Raw genomic sequence first — 22,408 nt, 5'->3', positions numbered from 1 at the left:
CTAATACAGCAGCACACAGAGTGAGAACATTGCCGACGTTGCTGCCTTTTACAAGGGGAAGGGGGGCTCCAGGAGGGAGTGCAGCCTGATTGGCTGCCATTTGTCTGCTGACTGTGATGTAGAGGGTCAAAGTTTAGCCCAATGATGTAGTATAGGGGCGGGTCGAACTCGCATAAAGTTCACATTCGATCATCAACGCGAACCCGCGATGTTCGCAGGAATAAGTTTGCATGCAAACCGTTCGGGCCATCACTACCGATAACAAATTGATAGGTTATAGACAGAAACTATGTTGTGCCTATTTCACTGGCTTGAATTCATTCACCCAACATAATAAACCCTTATTAGGAGGGGTGTGCATCCGCTTTATAAAGAAACATTAGACTGTGTATGTACAGCCTGGGTCTTTACAGGTTGCAATGCTGCAGAATATTGTCCTGGAAATCCAGAAGAGTTTCAACAATAAATATTGACCAAATCTAAACAAGTATGGCTGAACTAGAACATTAACAGCACCTATCATATCATTGTTATGCTATTTAGGTCTCTTTTGTTATGCCATTTTTTCTCTAATAATATCTATTAAATACCCCCTGTTCTCTTCATTTATTTTTTTTCACTTAGCCAATCACATTGTTTTATCTGATTCTTGCTGATCCAAAGTAATAATTTTACTGTTCAGATGTATCTAAATAACTCAAAGTAACCAATTTACTTAATTATCATTTCAGTTATTAAATAACTGCAGTACCTAGTGCTAGAAACTGTTTAAACTGAGACAAATATGCTGTCCTTATTTATGTATTCGGTTGGGCTCAAAGTGAATGATATATATTAGTTACAAATATGTAAAATCTTCAATGTATAACCTTCATCATACAAAATGTATTTACTAAGAAATGTATAAATGTGCGACTGCTACAGCTGCTCCTTCCTACCCACTTCCTGTATTAATGGTTCAATAAAAAAAGCAATATCTAACCTGCCAGAGATGATATGTTGATTATGACACCTCCTTGACCTCCATTCTTTTTGCTCATGAGTTCCAGGGCAATATATGTTCCTCTGATAACTGAAATCTGGAAGAGAAAATGTGGGAATGAAACTACTGTTATTACACTGATCACAGGCCTCTCTCCAACACCATTACAGAACCAGCATGCAGAAATCGAATAAGGACCACAACACATTTAAACCTCCAGTGATTGAAAACTGAACCTCTAAAGACCCGCAAGAGGAATTGTAGCCATAAATAAAAAAGTGCTGGGAAAAAAATGCTTACTAGTTGAAAAAAATTAAACTACAAGACTCAGTTTAGACCTTAAGACCCCATTCCAGCCTCACTAGCGTATGCATGCATTATTTATATACAACAATTGGAATATATATGCCCCGTATTCAGCTAATGACAGCAGCACTGACTCAGCTAGGGTGGCTTCATATTTCTACATTTAACCTGACGTGTGTATATTTTCGCTGAGGGTATATTAAAAAGCACATTACGCTGAACTGTGAAACTGTAATATATGTCCCAAGCAGAAGTTCCGTTCAATATACCAGAAGGCTTACAGAGTTTAGGCTTTTATGTGACACTCTCAATTTAAAATGGCTTATTGCCCATTGAACAAAGTGCTGCATCTGCTTCCATGTTTGATGTAGAATCTGACATTATGTGCACAGATACAGTTCCCCAGCATACATGTGAAAAAGCTGCATGTTTAAAAGGGCGCAGGATAACAGTAGTAGAGTATCTGTAATTTTACTGATATTTTACTACATTCATATAGTAAAATATCAGTAATATTTACTGATATTTTACTATGACCCAACCTCTCCCTACTCTCACACAAAACCCTCCCCTAGTTGTGCCTAACCCTTAAACCCCCCTGGTGGTGCCTAACTCTTAACCCCCCTGGTGGTGCCTAACTCTTAACCCCCCCGTGGTGGTGCCTAACCCTTAACCCCACCCCTGGTGGTGTCTAACCCTTAAACACCCCCCTCCCCCAGGTGGGCTACTCACCTTAAAGAGTAACTGTCAGGCTGCAAAAGCTAATTCAAACCTCTATTCTCCTGTGTTAAACAGTTTAGAAGGAAGCCAAAAAGGCAGTACTGAAGTTAAAAATCTCTCTTAATTTGAGCGTGCTGAACAGCAAGGCTCGTTATTCGTTATTCCCAAGCTCCTACGGAGGCTGCAGGACGCATAACAGATATTGCAAAGCATTCTGGGGCTGCTTCTTCTCCCCACTGCACTACCTTGGGTCCTCCCCTTTACTTCCCTATCACGCCCTAAGGCTGCTTTCACAGTGGGAAGTTACAGGCTCATGTTACAGCAGCTTGTAACAGCAGCCTAAAACTCACAGCACTGAAAAATCACAGGGCACATGTTCCATTAGAGCAGGGGTCTCAAACTCAATTTACCTGGGGGCCGCAGGAGGCAAAGTCAGGATGAGGCTGGGCCGCATAAGGAATTTCACAATCGCGACGCATCGCCGCCTCTGCCCGCCCCTCTCCCTCTTCCTTCATAGAGAGGGGCGGGCAGAGGCGGTGATCCGTGCGGCGATTGACGTCAGGAGGGGCAGAGCTGAAGCTGAAAGCTCTGCCCCTTCCAGGAAATGCCGGCGGATTGCCCCCCGGGCGATTTGGGGGCTCTGCAGCCCTCGTTTAGTGGCGGGATGCGGCGGATTACTTGGGAGCACTGAAGCAAACTATAAGGAAGCTTTTGCCAGCGAGGGCCACAAAATATTGTATCGAGGGCCGCAAATGGCCCGCGGGCCGCGAGTTTGAGACTCCTGCGTTAGAGTATACTGCATGAGTCCGCTATTGTTCCTAGCCACATGGCTAATTAATATTCACTGCACAGTAGTGTTGTCCCATTAGGATCTTTTTTGTGAGTCGAATCATCAGGAAGCAGGGAGGATATGACATCACAATTGGCTTCATAGGAGACAGACAAACATGGAACCTGCCATGAGCTGTCAGGAGCATCATTCTCTGCAAATACTATATAAAAATTCTGTGAAATCCAAACGTGGACAGTAAAATGAATATGTAATGTAAGTACAGCCAATATTTAGCTACTGATACATGTGTTTTTTTTTCTCTGAGACCCTATACCTAAAAGCTCCTCTTTAAAACATAGAGAATAGCAGCTACAAATAGCGACTACAAATTATAGCCAGGCACCAGTTTAATACTGGGTGCGCCAAGATATCTGTACAGTCGTTAAAATGAATAGGGGAGATAGCCGAGCCCTTTTAATCCTGCAGCGGTTTCAAATGATCCTGTTCCCCAGAGTCTCCCTATCAGGTATCATAACAGGGGTTCAATAAATCTGCAAATATAAATGAAAGCTGTGTTTTAAAGCGATGATCATTACTATATTATTTACAGTAACATTCCTCCCTTGCTAAAAAAATTGTTATAAACGGTACCAATACTACATAAGTGTTCTAGAAGTTTAACGTAATTAAAAGTTCCATTTTACTTTGCAGTTGATTTTGGTCTTCTAAAACAGACAATAAGCACAATTTGCAATACATTTCTAATCTGGGATTTGTACTCAGTGTTGACAGCTCAGTTTAATTCCCCTTCCTGCAGGTGTAATTGGCAGAACAGAACAGGAAAATTGTTACTTATTTTCCACAACTGTACAAACAGAGTGAATGACAGGAAGCTCTGACACTCAAGGTGAATAGACATTAACAGATGGCCACCTGACTTGCCAAAAACTTTAATCCCTTTTTGATCAAAATCTGATCAGAGATGGATCTACTCCTGCTACACACTACAAATGGATTACTAAAAGACTTCAGCATGGAACCATTGCTACTACCAAAGATAGTGGCCCTAGAGCCAACTAAAAGGCCCCCAGGTCTCGCCCCAATTAATAGTGCTCCCCCTGCAGAGTAATCACTGCAGCAGATCACACTCACCTGTCCAGCCATGGCGCTCCTTCCTTTGTCCTTCCATCTGTAATAGATAGCGGAGATGCCGCCGCAGCGGTGAGCGGCATGGCGGCTGTCTCCGCGTCTCAGCCGGCGGCCTCTGCCGCGCAATTACATGGTGAAGTTTTGCTTGGTCCTTCAGTTGCACATAGACTGAAGGCTAGGCGACAAGACCTTTATGCGAATAGAATGGGAGTCAGCTGATCGCCGGTCAGCTGACTCCAGTAGTGCTCCTGATTGGCTGAGTGACTGGGTCGGCACTATGGGGCGCTCTCAGTATATATAGGACCTGCCTGTCAGTAACTCCTCGTCTGCTGTTGCAAATGCTACGTGTTAGCACTCAGACCTTAGTCAGATCCCAAAGTGTGCTAGAACCAGCAGGAGCTGGGGATCCACACTTAGTCAGATTCTATTGATAGCTAAAGTACTAATTGAATTGTATTATTTGTTATGACCTTCTGCTAGCCTTGACTACTCTTCTGCCTACTGATTCTGTGCTTCTGTCTATCTGATCCTGTTGCCGACTCAGCCTGAACACTACTCTGATTTAGCCTTCTGTCTTTGTACCGTATCTGTCCGTTTGTTGCCAAATCTGCTTGTCTGACTCTCCTGCCCTCACCAGTGAGCCTAGTCCCTGGTGAGGGATTCTCTGTACAGCTTCATCACCTGCTCCTCAGGTGACCAGTAGCTGCAGTACAGTCTGAATCACCTGCTCCTCAGGTGACCAGTAGCTGCAGTACAGTCTTAATCACCTGCTCCTCAGGTGATCAGTAGCTGCAGGACAGTCTTAGTCACCTGCTCCTCAGGTGATTAGGAGCTGCAGTACAGTGTTGATCTCCTGCCCCTCAGGTGACCACCGGTTGCAGTGCAGTCTGAATCACCCGCTCCACGGGTGATCAGTATACGTTGTCTTACTGTGCACCACCCGCTCCTCGGGTGAACTGATTGCTAGTTCATCTGCATCTCCGGCTTGCTGGAATGCTGATCCCTGTGTTCTATAGAGATATCTCCCTCTACTAGCTCCTCTGGGAAGTTGGCATCTCTATCTGTATTACTGTTGCACCAAACACCTATCTTTACATCTGGTTGTCCTGTGTCTCGCTATACTCGCATTATTGGTGATTCTGCAGATCACTAAATAATCAGGTATAGCATCTGTATTATTGGTGATACTGCAGATCACCAATAATCAGAAAATCTGTTCTTGCTGACACCAATCGTTACACCATCTGTCATTTCCCAACATGACAACTATTGACTACCACTAGTATCACTTGCCTGACCTATAAACCTCCCATTGGGTAACTACACTTTTCAAATGTACTTTCATGAAATTATGCAGAAAAATGTTATAGGTTCAAAGTCCTTAAAGCAAACCTGAAGCAAAAATAAACGTATGAGATAATGAATTGTATGTGTAGCATGGATAATAAATAGAACATAAGTAGCAAAGAAAAGAGTCTCATATTGTTTCCAATATAGGAACAGTAAAAAAAAACTTCAGTTGTTATCTATGCATAAGAGTTTCTCTGAGTTATTTGACCCACTCTATCGAATACAGTCCTGTTTTCTGAAGCACTTCAGCAGCCAAGAATCAGTGAGAGACAGCTTGAGATAAGGTTTTACTGCCAGAAAGTTTAAAGGTCATTATTTCTGCTTTGTTTTGTAGCTTAAAAGACAGAGTGTGGTTTTAAAACTACAACTGTGACAGTATGATGCGATTTTATAAAAAAAAAAAAAAGCTCTATAACTGAAAATAAAAATATGAGACTCTTTTCTTTGCTTCTAATGTTCTATTTATTATCCATAGTACACATACAATTCATTATATCATACGTTTCTTTTCTGGTTTGTTTCAACATTACATTACTTTAAAGCATTGAAAATTCTGTGCGATCTCCTGTGAGTAGATTGTCCATTAACACTGACGTTAATAGTTTCAAAGTATTCCTGTACCAGGTAGGCCATTACTAATCAGTCCTTTCTGTCAGTAGCTGACAATCTCTGCCAAGAATTGGCGGTTCCTTGCATGTCTGAGCAGATTGGGTTTTGGTGTGGTATCTTTGTTGATACAGTGATTTACGCAGTTCAGAAACTTCACAGCAACAGAAGTTTTTCTTCTTTTTTTTTTTTCTTTTGGAAATGCTCTCTGTGTCAAAGGTAACATTCCACAGGATGAACATGTACTGCTCTCCGCTCAGGACACCGAGACAATTATCCATGAAATCATTCTTATCATCTAAAATAAATAGTCAGTTTCCAAATTTACAAATTACATTCAGCCTTTCTGTACATTTTTTTCCCTTTAACTTCACATAACTGTCTGGCACCTTCATTTATTACCACATGATGCTTTGTATGCAGTTAGACCCCATTAATAGTCATTATTATCATTATTGTGCATTTATCTATTGCCGACATCTTCTGCAGCACTTTACTGCATATGTAAAGTCAAGTCACTAACTGTCACTCAGAGAAGCTTGCAATCTAATCTCTACCATATTCATAGTTGTATGGCCATATGAGAGACTGAGGGCTCTTTTCCACTTGGAAACGTGATCGCAATCGTGCTGTGATGTGATTGCGTTTCTTCCTAATTTCCACCTCCACTGTCCCTCTGTGATCAGATTGCAATCTGTAAGGTGTATGTCATGATTGCAGTGCGTTATGCATTCGCGATTTGCGCCCAAAAAAAAAACAGAGCAGGAAATTGCTGAATCAAAGGGAAAATTGCATAGCGGTGTGATTGCTTTGCAAGTTTCCTGCACTTTGCAATTTTCCTGCGCTCCTATACAAAGTATCGTAGCTGAATCACACAGAAAACACGTCAGGATGAAAATTGCGCTTGGGAGAAAATCTCACCACAAACAAACTCTGATAGTGTCCTTGCTCAGATTTGTACCAAAATCTCCAGCGCTGCAAGGTAAAGGCTGCCATACACTGGTCGATTGCCACCAGATCGACCAGCAGATAGATCCCTCTGTGATCGAATCTGATCAAAGAGGGATCTATTGGCTGCCTACACTGCAAACAGATTTTGAATCGATTTCACTATGAAACCAATTCACAGTCTGTGGAGCCGCCGCCCCCCCCCCCCCCCCCCCCTCTGCATACATTACCTGATCCGGGCCAGTGCGAGTCCCCCGGTCTCTGTGGTCTCTTCTCTGCTCTGGGCTCCAGTTCTCCAGCTTCACTTTACTTCCTGTCGGGGGAAGTGTAAACAGTAGAGGAAGTTTAAACTTCCTGTCGGAACAGGAAGAAGTGAATCCAGCCGGAGCCCGGCGCGGAGAAGGGACAGCGGGGACACGCTCCGGCGGAACAAGTAATGTATTGCCGCTAGCGTCAGTCGTCGGACATTCGAACGCCGCTATCAACACACTCCCGACCCACCGGCGATCGAGCGAAATCTTCTGCGTCAACAGATCGATGGGAACGATCGATTTCGGATGGAAATCGATCATTCGGTCAGCGTTTGCGCAATGGTTTCACAGCAGATTCGATCACAGTGATCGAATCTGCTGTATATCGGCGGGAAATCGTGTAAGTATATGGGCCCCTTAAAGAGAAACTCCAACCAAGAATTGAACTTTTTCCCAATCAGTAGCTGATACCCCATTTTACATGAGAAAGACAATGATTTTCACAAACAGACCATCAGGGGGCGCTGTGTGACTGATTTTGTGCTGAAACCCCTCCCACAAGAGGCTCTGAATACCGCGGTACTGCTGGCAAACTGCCACAATGTAACAATGTTCAGAGACAGGAAATAGCTGTTATTAGCTGTCTGTAACAGACAGAGCAGCTAGAAACAGCTAAATAACCTGCCCACAGTAACAATGTCACCATGTAATAAATGTCAGAATGTTAATCAGGGAGAGGAAAGATTTTACAATGAGCAAACACTGACTAAATCATTTATACATAATTATGGTAAAAAATGAAGCACTTTTTTTACTACATTATTTTCACTGGAGTTCCTCTTTAAGAGTCCTATCCAATACACCATTATTATGCTAAATATGGTGCTGTCATTCCCAGTAGTGAATATACGTTTTTTATTTAGGAGAGATATGTACCTGTGTTATAAAATGAGTCTGTTATTTTCTGGAAAAGAAAGAGTAACAAACTCTCACCAGTTCCTAATATTCCCTTTCTACCCTTAGCACCTGGATTATTACAGCAACGCCAACTGTTTTGAAGATTTACAAATTAGGAAACATATACCGGCACTTAGGGGTTTAACAGGAAGTCACTGGACCCCTCTGCAAAACTTTGTTGTCCCATGCGGGGGTGGGGGTCCCGGGTGGTGGCAGAGCCCATGGACCCCACCTGTTATGTGCACCAGTGTTTGTGATTTTAATCTTTATTTTTGAAGCTCCTAGTGTGCATGCCAGTGATAGGGAGGGGGAGTAAGAGGGATATCTGCATGTGGTGCCCGCTGCTGGTCACATAATATACGATTATGTGCGGCCGAGTTCTCTCTCCTGTCTATGGCCGATTTGTTGCAGCTCCTGCTAGATTTAGTACTGCAGACATAGGTGCAAGTATCTGCACTTTTTATTGGCTGACAGACTGCAGACAGCCTGTTTTGGACTTTCTGGTCCTCATCAGAGCATGGCATGGATTGATATGGATGATCTATAGGACAGGGCTTGGACCAGTACTAAGTAATACCCAGACAGCTCATGGTGACCCAGAAACACTAGGAAAGTGGGTCACCTTGTGGCTCTGAGTCATCATGAGCTATCTGGGTATTACTTAGATATGGTCCTCTAAAAGGTAAAATGTTCCTGGACTCTTGCCTTTTTTCCATACTCTTCTTATTCACTTAAATGAATATATATTCGATCCCCACTTTTGTTAAAAGTAATAAATGCAAAGCTTCTGTAGAAGTATAACAACTGTGCAGAGAACGGTGAGGGATGTTCCGTAAAACAGCGCACAGTATAAATGAGCATAATCCCATTGGAATAATTCTTCTAATTGCTATATAACTGTCTGCAAGTCTTGATCGTCAATGTTTAAACAGAGCAGTAAGCTTTCCTAATTGCCATTCTAAGCGCAGCCATTTTTGAGCTTCTGGCACTGGAAAGAAAGATGAGCCGGATTAGTGAAAGTTACAAATATGATTAAATGCTGCTGTTTTAAAGGGAGGATCCCAGGCAGGCAGGAATGCTATCTGTTTATTATTAGGGATTGGCACATTTACGGTAGTTGAGCACTGGTAAAAGTCTTTCCTATACAGACAGTTTGACATTGATGGGTGTTTTGTTTGTGCACCAGAACTTGTGAAAAGAATCTTTGTAGGATGGCTGTTTTTTTTCTTTCATGAAATCACAAATATATTTTTGACAAATCCAACACTATTTCCATTCTCTATCTCATTAGATTTTAGAAAATGATGATGACTTTACAAGCTTAACCACCCTGGCGTTTGATTGTTTTGCGGCGCTCGGCGTGTGGGTTTTTTTCATGTTTTTTTTTTATCATGTAGCTAGCCTAGCACTAGCTACATGATTCCCCCCTCCCTGCGGCATCCCTCCCACCCTGCCGATCGCCGCCGGCGGTCATACCCAACAGGAGATCCCACTCTGAACGGTATTTCCTGTTAGGGCTTTCCTCGTCGCCATGGCAATGATCGGAATGACGTCATCGACGTCATAATGTCAGGGGGAGTCCCGATCCACCCCTTAGGGTCTGGGGGGGGGGCCCTCTTGCGGCACGTAGCGGCGGACCAGCGGTGACGATCGAGTGAAACACGCAGCTAGCAAAGTGCTAGCTGCGTGTTTTAAAAATAAATTGTCAAAAAAGACCCACCAGGGGCTGAGCAATCCATCGCGGCGGTAATGGAGGAGCTGAGGCAGTGGCGTAGCAATAGGGGGTGCAGAGGTAGCCACCGCATCGGGGCCCTTGGGCTAGATGGGCCCCAAGGGGCCCACCCCTCAAACACAGTATTGGCTCTTTATTGGTCCTGTGCTGATAATTTTCACTTCTATAGATGCTTTGAATAGTAGTGATCATTAACACACTGTTCCCCATCCCCTTCTTGCACCTCTGACACTATGGTTGTCCTTAATTGGGTTTGGTGTGTTGTATGAATTGTTATGTATAGCATGCTTGGGGGGCCCCAATGCTAAACTTGCACTGGGGCCCATGGCTTCTTAGCTACCCCACTGAGCTGAGCTTGTCTATACCGCTAAGGTGGTTAGCTAGAAGCTGGTCTGCCAGTTCCAAGTGTATACAGGGAGTGCAGAATTATTAGGCAAATGAGTATTTTGACCACATCATCCTCTTTATGCATGTTGTCTTCCTCCAAGCTGTATAGGCTCGAAAGCCTACTACCAATTAAGCATATTAGGTGATGTGCATCTCTGTAATGAGAAGGGGTGTGGTCTAATGACATCAACACCCTATATCAGGTGTGCGTAATTATTAGGCAACTTCCTTTCCTTTGGCAAAATGGGTAAAAAGAAGGACTTGACAGGCTCAGAAAAGTCAAAAATAGTGAGATATCTTGCAAAGGAATGCAGCACTCTTAAAATTGCAAAGCTTCTGAAGCATGATCATCGAACAATCAATCGTTTCATTCAAAATAGTCAACAGGGTCGCAAGAAGCGTGTGGAAAAACCAAGGCGCAAAATAACTGCCCATGAACTGAGAAAAGTCAAGCGTGCAGCTGCCAAGATGCCACTTGCCACCAGTTTGGCCATATTTCAGAGCTGCAACATCACTGGAGTGCCCAAAAGCACAAGGTGTGCAATACTCAGAGACATGGCCAAGGTAAGAAAGGCTGAAAGAAGACCACCACTGAACAGGACACACAAGCTGAAACGTCAAGACTGGGCCAAGAAATATCTCAAGAGATTTTTCTAAGGTTTTATGGACTGATGAAATGAGAGTGAGTCTTGATAGGCCAGATGGATGGGCCCGTGGCTGGATTGGTAAAGGGCAGAGAGCTCCAGTCCGACTCAGACGCCAGCAAGGTGGAGGTGGAGTACTGGTTTGGGCTGGTATCATCAAAGATGAGCTTGTGGGGCCTTTTCGGGTTGAGGATGGAGTCAAGCTCAACTCCCAGTCCTACTGCCAGTTTCTGCAAGGCACCTTCTTCAAGCAGTGGTACAGGAAGAAGTCTGCATCCTTCAAGAAAAACATGATTTTCATGCAGGACAATGCTCCATCACACGTGTCCAAGTACTCCACAGCGTGGCTGGCAAGAAAGGGTATAAAAGAAGAAAAACTAATGACATGGCCTCCTTGTTCACCTGATCTGAACCCTATTAAGAACCTGTGGTCCATCATAAAATGTGAGATTTACAAGGAGGGAAAACAGTACACCTGTAATGAAAAGCGGAGATGCCGCCGCATGGGAGATCGGCATGCCGGCTATCTCCGCGTTTCAGCCGGCGGCTGCTGCCGCGCAGCAGCGTGGTGCTGCCTTGCCTGGTCCTTCTAGTGCACACAGATGGAGACCTACGCGCGAGCGCGCCAGGCGACAGGGCCTTTATGCTGCTAGAAGGGGAGTCAGCTGATCATGCCGATCAGCTGACTCCAGCTATGCTCCAGATTGGCTGAGTGACTGGGGCGGCGCTGTGGAGCGCTTTTAGTATATATAGGTCTCGCTTGTCACTTGCAAGTTGTCTGCTGTTGCGAACATCTACGTGTGAGTGCTCAGACCTGAGTCAGATCCCACAGTGTGTAAGAACCAGCCGGACCTGGGAATTCACACTGTCAGATTCCATTGATAGCTTTAAAGTACTATTGCTTGCTACTGTTTATGTGTTAGACTAGTTTCCAGGTATTGAGACCAAGGACCTCACACCTAAGACTAGGAGATTGCTATATTGTTACTATCACCTGTTAGACTAGATCCCAGGTGTTGAGACCAAGGACCTCACACCTAAGACTAGGATTGAGAGAGATTTCTGTTACCTGTTATGACCTTTGGCTTTCCTGACTACTCTCCTGTCCCCTGATTAGGTACTTCCGCCCATCTGATTACCTGTTGCCAACATTGCCTGTACCTAGATACTGAATCAGTCTTCCGCTTCTGTACTTTGTCCGTTTGTTGCCAACCTGGCTTGTCTGACCTTTCTGGCTGTCACCTAGCCCCTGGGTGATCAGCCTTACTGTATACCTGTGACGCCTGCTCTTCAGGTGGTCATTAGCTGCTATATCAGGCCAATGGTCACCAGCTCCACTGGAGACCATCATGCAGCACAGTCAGTGGGTCTCTACCTATCCAAGGTCCACTGGCTGCAGTACAGTCTGATTCCCTGCCTCTCAGAGAATCCTTGGCTGTAGTACAGTCTGATTCCCTGCTCCTCAGGGAATCCCTAGCTGCAGACCAATCATCATCAATATTACTCCAGACAGTGATCCCTGCTCCTCAGGTATCCACTGGCTGCAGTACAGCCTGATTCCCTGCCCCTCAGGGAATCCCAAGCTGCAGAAGTGTTTTTATCTCCCACTTCTCAGGAGATAATCTCTCCAATTACTGTTGCACAAAACATTGGGTGTCCTGTGTCTAGCTATACTAGTATTATTGGTGATTCTGCAGATCACCACATAATCAGGTATAGCATCTGTATTATTGGTGATACTGCAGATCACCAATAATCAGAACAATCTGTGTTGCTGACACCAATCGTTACAACACCTCTCTGAACAGTGTCTGGGAGGCTGTGGTTGCTGCTGCACGCAATGTTGATGGTGAACAGATCAAAACACTGACAGAATCCATGGATGGCAGGCTTTTGAGTGTCCTTGCAAAGAAAGGTGGCTATATTGGTCACTGATTTGTTTTTGTTTTGTTTTTGAATGTCAGAAATGTATATTTGTGGATGTTGAGATGTTATATTGGTTTCACTGGTAAAAATAAATAATTGAAATGGGTATATATATATATTTTTTTTTTGTTAAGTTGCCTAATAATTATGCACAGTAATAGTCACCTGCACACACAGATATTCCCCTAAAATAGCTAAAACTAAAAACAAACTAAAAACTACTTTCAAAAATATTCAGCTTTGATATTAATGAGTTTTTTGGGTTCATTGAGAACATGGTTGTTGTTCAATAATAAAATTATTACTCAAAAATACCACTTGCCTAATAATTCTGCACTCCCTGTATGATGGGAAATTGAATATATGTCAGCACACCCCACTGAGACATCTTTCACCTTCACCTGGAATCCATCTCACAGTCAAAATCACAATGTTTTTAAATATTACTTGGTGGAACTTGAATTCTGGAACCAATAACTGCAGCTGACAGCTGAGGTCCATCAATCTCAAAAGTATCTGAGATATGGTAAAGATTACTTTCCTCTTTTTATGGATAGTTGTAAAAACATCTAAAACTTAAAGGGACTTTGAGCAGTGGCTGAAATTATAAGATTTCACTTACCTGGGGCTTCCTACAGCCCACCCCAGGCTGCGAGGTCCCCCGGCATCCTCCTGCCTTCTCTCCATCTGCCTCTGCCGGCTCCCGTTACTGGCGACACCCAGGCCGGGTGTCGGGCCGGCTCTTCCTGGATCCTCACGCATGAAGTCATCACGCCGGCCGCTTCGCGTCATCACGCCGGCCGGCGTGACAGGTCTGCGCATGCACGGTTTAGCATGAGAACACCGCACATGCGCAGACCTGTCACGCTGGGTGCCGTGATGACGTGAAGTGGCCGGCGTGATGACTTCATGCGTGAGGATCCAGGAAGAGCGGCTCTACACCCAGCCCGGGTGTCACCGGTAACGGGAGCCGGCGGAGGCAGACAAAAAGGAACCAGGAGGACGCCGGGGGACCTCGCAGCCTGCAGTGGGCTGGGGGAAGCCCCAGGTAAGTGACATTTTTTACCCACCCTAGTGTTACGGACGAGCTCAGCTCGGCCAAGAACGCCGGAGTGGATAGCTCCTGCTAGGAGCGGTCTTTATTAACAATTTTTTTAAAAACATAAAAAAATATTGTATCCGATCGCCACCGATCCGCTGCTACCAACCATGAAAGGCCCCCCCGAGATGCATAGAGCAGCCTGGCCAATCACCACCAGGCTGCGCTATCGGGTGGACCGGAATGCCGCATGACGTCATGCTGTCATGTCCGATCGACGCCATGTCGACGACAGAAGCCCAAACAGGAAAACACGTTCATCGCGAGATCATGGACACGTAAGAATTGCCGGAAAAAAAAAAGGTAGACGGGGGAGCCGAGCCAATGGGGGAAGTCATGTAGCTATCACTAGGCTAGCTACATGACAGAAAAAAAATATTGAAAAAAAATTAGAACGCAAGGGTGGTTAATATCACAAATCCTAACTTCTCCTGTGTTGCCACTACTTCACAGGATTGTAACAAATGTTCATGAGATTCACTAGCACAACTCTCATGTGCCCTTGCCCCTTGTGTCCACCTTCCCATTCTCAGTATAGCTATGGTGCCCCAGCAATGCCAAATACAAGAGTTGCCATTTTTCCCTTCAATGCCATCATTTCCCCCCCATTAAAGCCATGTCCTTATAAAAAGTACCATCCTGGCACCAGGCAGAATGTCAACTGTATGTCCAGATCTCCCTTTCCTTGAGTCTACACAGCCTTGTACTGATGATGGCCCATCGCTAATGTTACAGGAATGCTAGACTGGTTGTGTGGAAGCGGGGAAATGAAAATTGCAACAATAACTATAAAATTGTGCAATCCAACAACATGCCTATTGGTTCCAGAGTGGTAACAACTGCAATCCTGTAACATAGAGGTACCCCACTGACATTGATGAGGGCAACTTTGGGTTTGATGTATTGTGTTGTGCTGCATCTGGTCAACCACTGGTTACATCAAACATACTTGACTCCCTCCAGACTCCACAAATGTAACAGTAATATACATGATGCCTGATCTCTGCCCCTTCATTTATTCACTTTATATGGGAGTTTCCACCAGTGGCTGACTTTTGGCAACAAATTGTCAAATTTCTGCATGACCAGATGGGCTGTTCAATATCTAGGAGCCCAATCCAGTGCATTAACATGTACGCATTACTGTTTTCTCATTGATTTGTAAGTGTACTATTTAATGCTCCATTAAACTTATTTTTGTTGGAAAAATATATCTCATGTGGAAACAAAACTTGTAGGAATAAAAAAGGCCTCTATGGATGAACAGAAAGGTTAGAAATAAAATGAAATAATAATGCTTATAAGGCCTTAAAACAGGAGGAGACAGCGGCTGCATTAAGCAATTATAAGGAGTGCAAAAAAGTAGTATAAAAGAAATTAGGCTAGAAAAGATACGAAGCTGAAATCAAGTCGCTAGGGATATGAATTCAAATCCAAAGACGTTTTACAAGTATATCAACTCTTAAGAAAGAAAGGCGGACTGTTTAGGACTCTTTAAGGATGAGGGAGGGAACTCGATGGTGAATGACCAAAGTAGGGCTTAGCTATTGAATGGTGTCAACATAAATGGAAACACCATTGCTGCAAATTACAGATGGATCCCAATCTTCCAATTTTAATATTAAATACTTACCACAGGAAGGAGTGAAGGCAAGACTAGAAAAAAAACCTGATAAGGCACCTGGCCCGGGTGGCATACATCCTTGGGTGCTAAGGGAATTTAGTTCAGTTATCAATAATCCCCTTTAACTTATCTTTTGCGACTCTCTTTCAGTTGGTAAAGTTCCAAATAGATTGCCATATAGCCCACGTTTTCCCATTTTTTGAAAAGGGCAAAATATAAAATCTGGGAAATTATAGACCTGTAAGCTTAACATCAGTTGTGTGCAAACTATTTGAGGGATTCCTAGGAGATGCTACTGTATACAAGACTTCATAACAGAGAATTTCTCAGCATTAACATGGGTTTACTAAGGACAGGTCTTGTTTGACTAACGTGTTCAGCTTTTATCAGGTGGTGAATGCTTTTGTGGATATTGGGAATGCTGTAGGTGTGATATACTTGGACTTTGCAAAGGCCTTCGATACTGTTCCCCACAACAGTCTAATGCTAAAGTTGAGGGTACAAGTACTGGGGAAAGTTCTGTGTGCATGGATAGGGAACTGGCTTTGCACAGGGATCAATACTGGGTTCAGTACTCTTCAATTTATTTATTAATGACCTAGTAGATGAAGTAGAAAGTAATGTTGCTATTTTTGCAGATGATACAAATTGTGCAGAATTATCAACTCTCAGGAAGATAGTCACTCATTGCAGAAGGACCTGGATAGGACGGCTATATGGGCACATAAATGGCAGATGAAATTCAATGTTGGAAATGTAAAGTCATGCATTTTGATCATACCAACAGTCTAGCTCCATACAAAACAAACGGGACACAGGCGGGGACATCAAACTTGGAGTACTCATCGACAACAAGTTTAATAATCGTATACAACGTCAAGCTGTTGCAGCTAAAGCAAATAACATTTTGGGAGGCTTTAATAGGGAAATAAAAACGTGTGATGCTAGCATAGTACTGCCCCAGTTTAACTGTATAGTAAGGCCGCGTATGGAATTCAGGTCTGGGTACCGAATTACAGGAGGGACATTGCAGTTTTAGAGCAGGTACCGAGATGAGCAACAAAACTGATTAGAGGGTTGGAAGGTCTCACTTACCAAGAAAGGTTAGATAAACTGAGCTTAATTAGTCTGGAGAAAAGAGGCCTTAGAGGAGATCAATTTAAACATGTATAAATACATCAGTGGGCAATATAAAATCTTTGCAGATAAGCTTTTTGTCCTTAGGCTTGTGCAAAGGACTGTGGGCATGATCTGCACATGGAGGAAAAAAGTTTAAGCCATTTATTTAGGATTTTTTTTTTTATTTTACGCTAGGGGTGATTAAAATGTGAAATGTATTACCGCAGGAAGTAGTTATGGAAAATTCTTTATCTGTGTTTAAGGGGAGCTTAGATGCTTACTTTGCATTGAAAGACATCCATGGTCATAATTAATAGGTAATTCCTGGTGGTGTTGATCTGGGTATTTTATCTGATTGCTGTCTGAGTCGAGAAGCAACTTTTTTTCCCTTCTGGGGCTAATTGGACCATGCCTTGTAAGGGTTTTCCCTCTGGATGAGGATATGTGAAGGTTCAGGCTAGTGTTGAGACTTATTTTCTTGTTCAACTTGGTGAACATTTTTCAACCCCAAAAAACTATGTAAGTATATATCATACAAAATAGCTCTATTCTCAGAGATACACAGTATTCACTCAATCAAGGACAAATGGTAATATTAATGTTCTCCTTTAAATAAATTAAAATGCATACTGAAGCCCTTAAATTTACCTGTGTAGTTAACTTACCAGGTTAACTTCAATAGTTTTCTCCCAGTCTTTCTCATTGTTTACTCCTGCATTGTTCACCAGTATGTCCAATCTTCCAAAATGTTCCACTGTCTTCTGAAAGGCATCTACAAGGCGCATATGGAAAAGACATGTGAGATAGGTTTCACATGTATTAAGCCCCATACACACGCTCAACAGAGGTCTTTTATGCAGCACAATTATCAAACAACTTTTGTTGTGAGATAAGTTGAAAAAAACAAAAAAAGTGGCTTGCTATTGTTCACGCAACTGATAAGACTGATAAGATGCCAATCCAACAGTTGGATTGATGTCTTATCAGTCGTATCAGTTGTGTGAACAATAGTAAGCCACTTTTTTTGGGTTGTTTCACAACAAAAATTGTTTGATAATTGTGTTGCATAAAAGACAGCTGTTGAGCGTGTGTATGGGGCTTTCTGTACTTCATGTCTATGCCTTAAAATAGGTTTAAAATTGGCTTTCAACTTTTGTGATTGCCTATTGCTATGGCATTTTACTGTAAAATGTAAATGGAAACAAAAGGGTCAAATAAGGATGTCAGCCTAACAAAACAGTGAGGTTACTGTAACAAAAAGTAAAGTCAAAACAAGTTTTTGACTGATGCAGTTTAAGTTCAGTAAGGTTGCATTAACCAACACATACGTTACCACTGGTTACACCACCGTACTGAGCACTTGATTTCTTATTCAAAGCCTAGCTACGCTTTCTTTCTTTTCTTCCCCTCCAACCCTACAGATGCTCAACAGAGATGGTATGCTAATAATTCTGACTTTCATGCAAATAAAGGCTTCGAATTTGCCCAATCAAATAGCGCCTTTTCCATTTCAACATTCAGACTGGCCCATTTCCAAGCTGCATACTATTTGCATTCAAACCAGAATTATTTGCATCTCATTGACCATGTCTAATGCCCAGTTACTATTGCCCTGAAAGATCATTGAGGTCATTTTGTTGACAGTTTTAAGAATGATGGGTTAATAGACAATGTGCCCAGTTTGGGTCCTTTCTGTTTTTATGGAGAGGGAAAGGGAACAAGACAATTAGAATATAATGTATGCTAATTTAGAGAGTGTGATTCAGGAGAAATTAGTCTGCACTGTCTATAGGGACACCTGCATAATATATTTCTGCTGAAGGTGCTTGCTGACCTACCATCTGCAGAGGAAAGTTTATTGTGTTTATGTGTTTGGTAGAACATCACTAAATTACCCTATCTGACAGAGACAGGAAAGCGTTGCAGATGATAAGGGTATAGGAAATGAGGTGTACATGTAATAACTAGTTATGAGGACCAAATTTTGCATAATTGTAATTTCGCATCAAAATTCACATTAACGATGCAAAATAATAATGCAAAATTTTGGGAAAATGTATATAATTTTGTTTGTAACTGTAATCAGGAACTGTAATTTTGCAGAATTATGCAAAGTTCCGCGTAATTTTCTGACAATTTTAGCTGCTAATAGCAAAGCCCCATACATGTTATCATCACCAAAATTGTTATGTATGTTAAGGGGAATAGTGGGAATAGGTCAAAAAGACCTTGTAGTTTTTGAGAAAATCAATGTTAAAATGCAACGGAAAAATTATTTTTCAAACTGTAATTTTTCTGAGTTAAAAAACTTTTTTTTTGCATTTTAAAATAGATTTTCTCAAAAACGACAAGGTTTTTTGATAAATACTTTTTTTACCTTGTTCCTACTGTTCCCCTTAACATACGTAGCAATTTTGGTGATAATAGCATGTATAGGAGCTTTGCTCTTAACTGCCAAAGTCAGCACAAGATTACACAAAATTTGGTGTGATTAACCACTTAAGGACCGGGCTATTTTTTAAGTATCTGTGCTGCGTGGGATCTCCAGCCCACAGCACAGATCATATAACAAGCAGGGCGACCAGACTTCCCCCCCTTTTTTCCCCACTAGGGGGATGTCCTGCTGGGGGGGGTCTGATCGCCGCCTTTCTGTGTAGCCGAGCGGGGGAGAGGGGCTCCTCAAAGCCTCCCTCCGCAACAATTTCCGCCCTCTCTGCCCTTCCCTCCCTCTCCCTCTCGCTATGGGCTGCGCAGGACCGATATCCTGCGCCGCCTAGGATAGGCTTCAGCCTATCATATGCCGGTGATCCCCGGCCAATCAGAAGCCGGGGATCGCCGATCTCCTTTATGGCGCTGCTGCGCAGCGCACCATATGATGTAAACAGCAGGGATTTCTTTACAATTAGCCTGCGAGCCGCGATCGGCTACATGGTAACACCACTTCGACCTGCCGACGCCTATCGGCGTTAGGCGGTCGTTAAGTGGTTAAACAAAATTACACAGGGATTACACAAAATTAACCACTTGAGGACCCACCCTTTACCCCCCCTTAAGGACCAGCGTTATTTTTTGTGATCTGTGCTGGGTGGGCTCTGCAGCCCCCAGCACAGATCAGCTGGCACACAGAGCGATCAGATCGCCCCCTTTTTTTCCCCCCTATGGGGATGATGTGCAGGGGGGGTCTGATCGCTCCTCCTGTCTGGCATGTTGCGGGGGGGGGGCACCTCAAAGCCCCCCTCCGCTGCGAAATTCCCACCTCCCTCTCCTATCTGCTCATCCCCGGTGATCGGGGCTGCACAGGACGCTATCCGTCCTGTGCAGCCAGTGACAGGCTGTCCCCTGTCACATGGCGGCGATCCCCGGCCGCTGATTGGCCGGGGATCGCCGATCAGCCTTAAGGCGCTGCTGCGCAGCAGCGCCGTACAATGTAAACAAAGCGGATTATTTCCGCTTGTGTTTACATTTAGCCTGCTAGCCGCGATCGGCGGCCCGCAGGCTATTCACGGAGCCCCCCGCCGTGAATTGACAGGAAGCAGCCGCTCGCGCGAGCGGCTGCTTCCTGATTAATCAGCCTGCAGCAATACTGCGTCGCGGGTCCTGCAGCTGCCACTTTGCCGACGCGCGGTATGAGTGCGCGGTCGGCAAGTGGTTAATTGACTTTTCAAATTGTAATTACGCACAGCCTTAATTGCAAAAATTTACGTGAAATTTAATGTAATTGTAATTAGTAGATTACGATCATCACTAGTAATAACAGCACTTGGCAAATTTGGTGCACGGATACAGTATATCCGACAGTAGAATATTGGTAATGTTACTGATGATGTTCTACTATCGCCTTTCCTAACCTAACACTCACTCTCCTACCCACGCCTTACACCAACCTACGGCCTAAGTTATTGCGCCTACTGCCACTAAATCACACCGTTACCTCCCCTAAGTTTACAGCTGCTAAATGTAACTGATAATAAGGTCCATCCACCACTAAATCACGCCATTACCACCGCTAATTGAAACCACTAATTTAGTCAATGAACCATAATTACATAGCTGGCACCACCATGTAATTGTTCTCTATTAGGCACAAAAATTACCAGGCACAAGTGTGTGCTATAACTGCCTGTCTCCAAAATGACCTTTCCATTACAATGAGAACCTGTTTTTGATAAATTATTTTTGCTGTGAGAATCACCCTTTTCAGGACTATGAGGTTTGCAATTTGTGACCTGTTTACACATCAGTGATGCATGAATATATAATATCACAGACTATAACTCTTTTAACAAAATGCTTCAAAAAGAATTCATGTTTTCGGATTTCTGCTGTTAAAATATGCATAGTCTCTGAAAAAGATCTCTAACAAAGCAATTATGCATACCGCTACTTGCTATGCACAACATACCAGCTGATGCACAAAGTTACATTTTACTCTTTGCTAAGCATATCTATTAATAATTATTGTACAAAGTATAATTATTAATAGCTGCTTTAGATCCAGTGAACCTCGGCCTGTGTCAGAAATATGAAATGAAAGTAAATCAATGATCACCAGCCTACAATTAGTCTTACCTCTTAACTGTTCCTGGTCTGTAACATCACACTGGATGAACATGGTTCTGTTACTTCCAAACTGCTCATCAAAGGATGCTTTGCATTCCTCGCCTGCTAAGCGGTTCTGGTCCACCATTACCAACTGTATGAGAAAAAAAAGAGAAAACTATTCAACAAATCTACCGAATAAACCATCGCAGACCTCGTTCATATGGCCTGAAGTACTAACTTTCAATAAAACGTTTCTCGTGGTCCTAAATAAATGTAGGACCTACTTACAAGCAGGTTACATTCCTACAAGGCATTTGTAAGTCTGGTGTGCCAATGTATTCTACAGTATATGGTACATGTGGATAAATGTTTTACTTTCAAACAGCTCTGGACTTTTCGTGTTACAGGCCTCTATTTCTTAGATGAAACAGATTGGGATTGCTCTGCACCTTTCCTTTAGAACTACGATGACTTTCAATACTGTGAACTTCCTGTGGCATCATTTGAAAAGGGCACCAGAGTGGATGGAGTAAAAACAGAGCCACCATAAACTTTCAAGTTATTTGCAAAGAGTAGCGGCTATAAGCGGTAAAAAGGGTTATTTTATTACAGCTATATCATGGAAATGTTTGTGACTATAATACAGGACCTAATTTCTACACTATAATCCATTAATTTTGCAGCTACAACGATATAATTGAATACCGCTTATATCTTTGGCATAAAATGTGGCTACAATGATCATGCCAAATACAGGTTATATCTTTCAAAAATTGCGGCTACAATGAGCTCACTGAATACCGTTTATATATTTGACAAAATATGCCACTACAACAATCACCCTGAATACCGGTTATATTTTTCATAAATTACAACAATTTCACTGCTGTCAAGGTCAGGCACCACCATGGGGGGTCAAGGTTAGGTGTCAGGGGGAGTTTAAGGTTAGACAGCACCATGGGGGTTCGGTACCACCATTGGGGGGGGGGGGGGTATGTTTAGACACCACCACCATACAGGCGCCTTTTTATAAACAAAATCACGTTTATCGGCTACATCCGGTTTCTTTTATAAACAAAATCACATTTACCAGCTACATCCAGCGCCCTTTATAAATGAAATCACATTTATTGGCTACATCTGGCACTCTTTTATAAACAAAATCCTGTTTATCAGCTACATCCTGCAAAACACAACAGCATAGGAGAGAGAGCAAAGCATGTAAGCTTTGCTTTTCTCTCTCTCCTATGCTGCTGTGTTTTGTATCGCTGGATTGATTTTTAAAGGCATTCAA

General features: G+C 43.1%; 1 protein-coding gene and 1 long non-coding RNA gene across 2 annotated transcripts in view; one reads left to right on the top strand and one right to left on the bottom strand.

The window, feature by feature from the left end:
* Positions 1–1,241, top strand: part of LOC137546543 (uncharacterized) — a 29,278-nt gene extending 28,037 nt beyond the window's left edge. Inside the window, exon 4 of the long non-coding RNA XR_011026280.1 lies at positions 1,050–1,241. This is a non-coding gene — a long non-coding RNA (uncharacterized lncRNA). The remainder of the gene's footprint in view (positions 1–1,049) is intronic.
* HPGD (15-hydroxyprostaglandin dehydrogenase) overlaps positions 1–22,408 on the bottom strand; it is an 84,757-nt gene that overhangs the window by 37,530 nt on the left and 24,819 nt on the right. Inside the window, exons 2-4 of the mRNA XM_068269130.1 lie at positions 21,142–21,265; positions 17,238–17,344; positions 983–1,079 (exon numbers count right to left, since the gene is read on the bottom strand). Coding sequence (XP_068125231.1) covers positions 983–1,079; positions 17,238–17,344; positions 21,142–21,265 — 328 coding nt within the window. The remainder of the gene's footprint in view (positions 1–982; positions 1,080–17,237; positions 17,345–21,141; positions 21,266–22,408) is intronic.

The sequence above is a fragment of the Hyperolius riggenbachi genome, chromosome 1, assembly GCF_040937935.1.
Source record: "Hyperolius riggenbachi isolate aHypRig1 chromosome 1, aHypRig1.pri, whole genome shotgun sequence".
NCBI classification, from domain to species: Eukaryota; Metazoa; Chordata; class Amphibia; order Anura; family Hyperoliidae; genus Hyperolius; species Hyperolius riggenbachi.
This window is presented reverse-complemented; position numbering and strand designations above follow the sequence as displayed.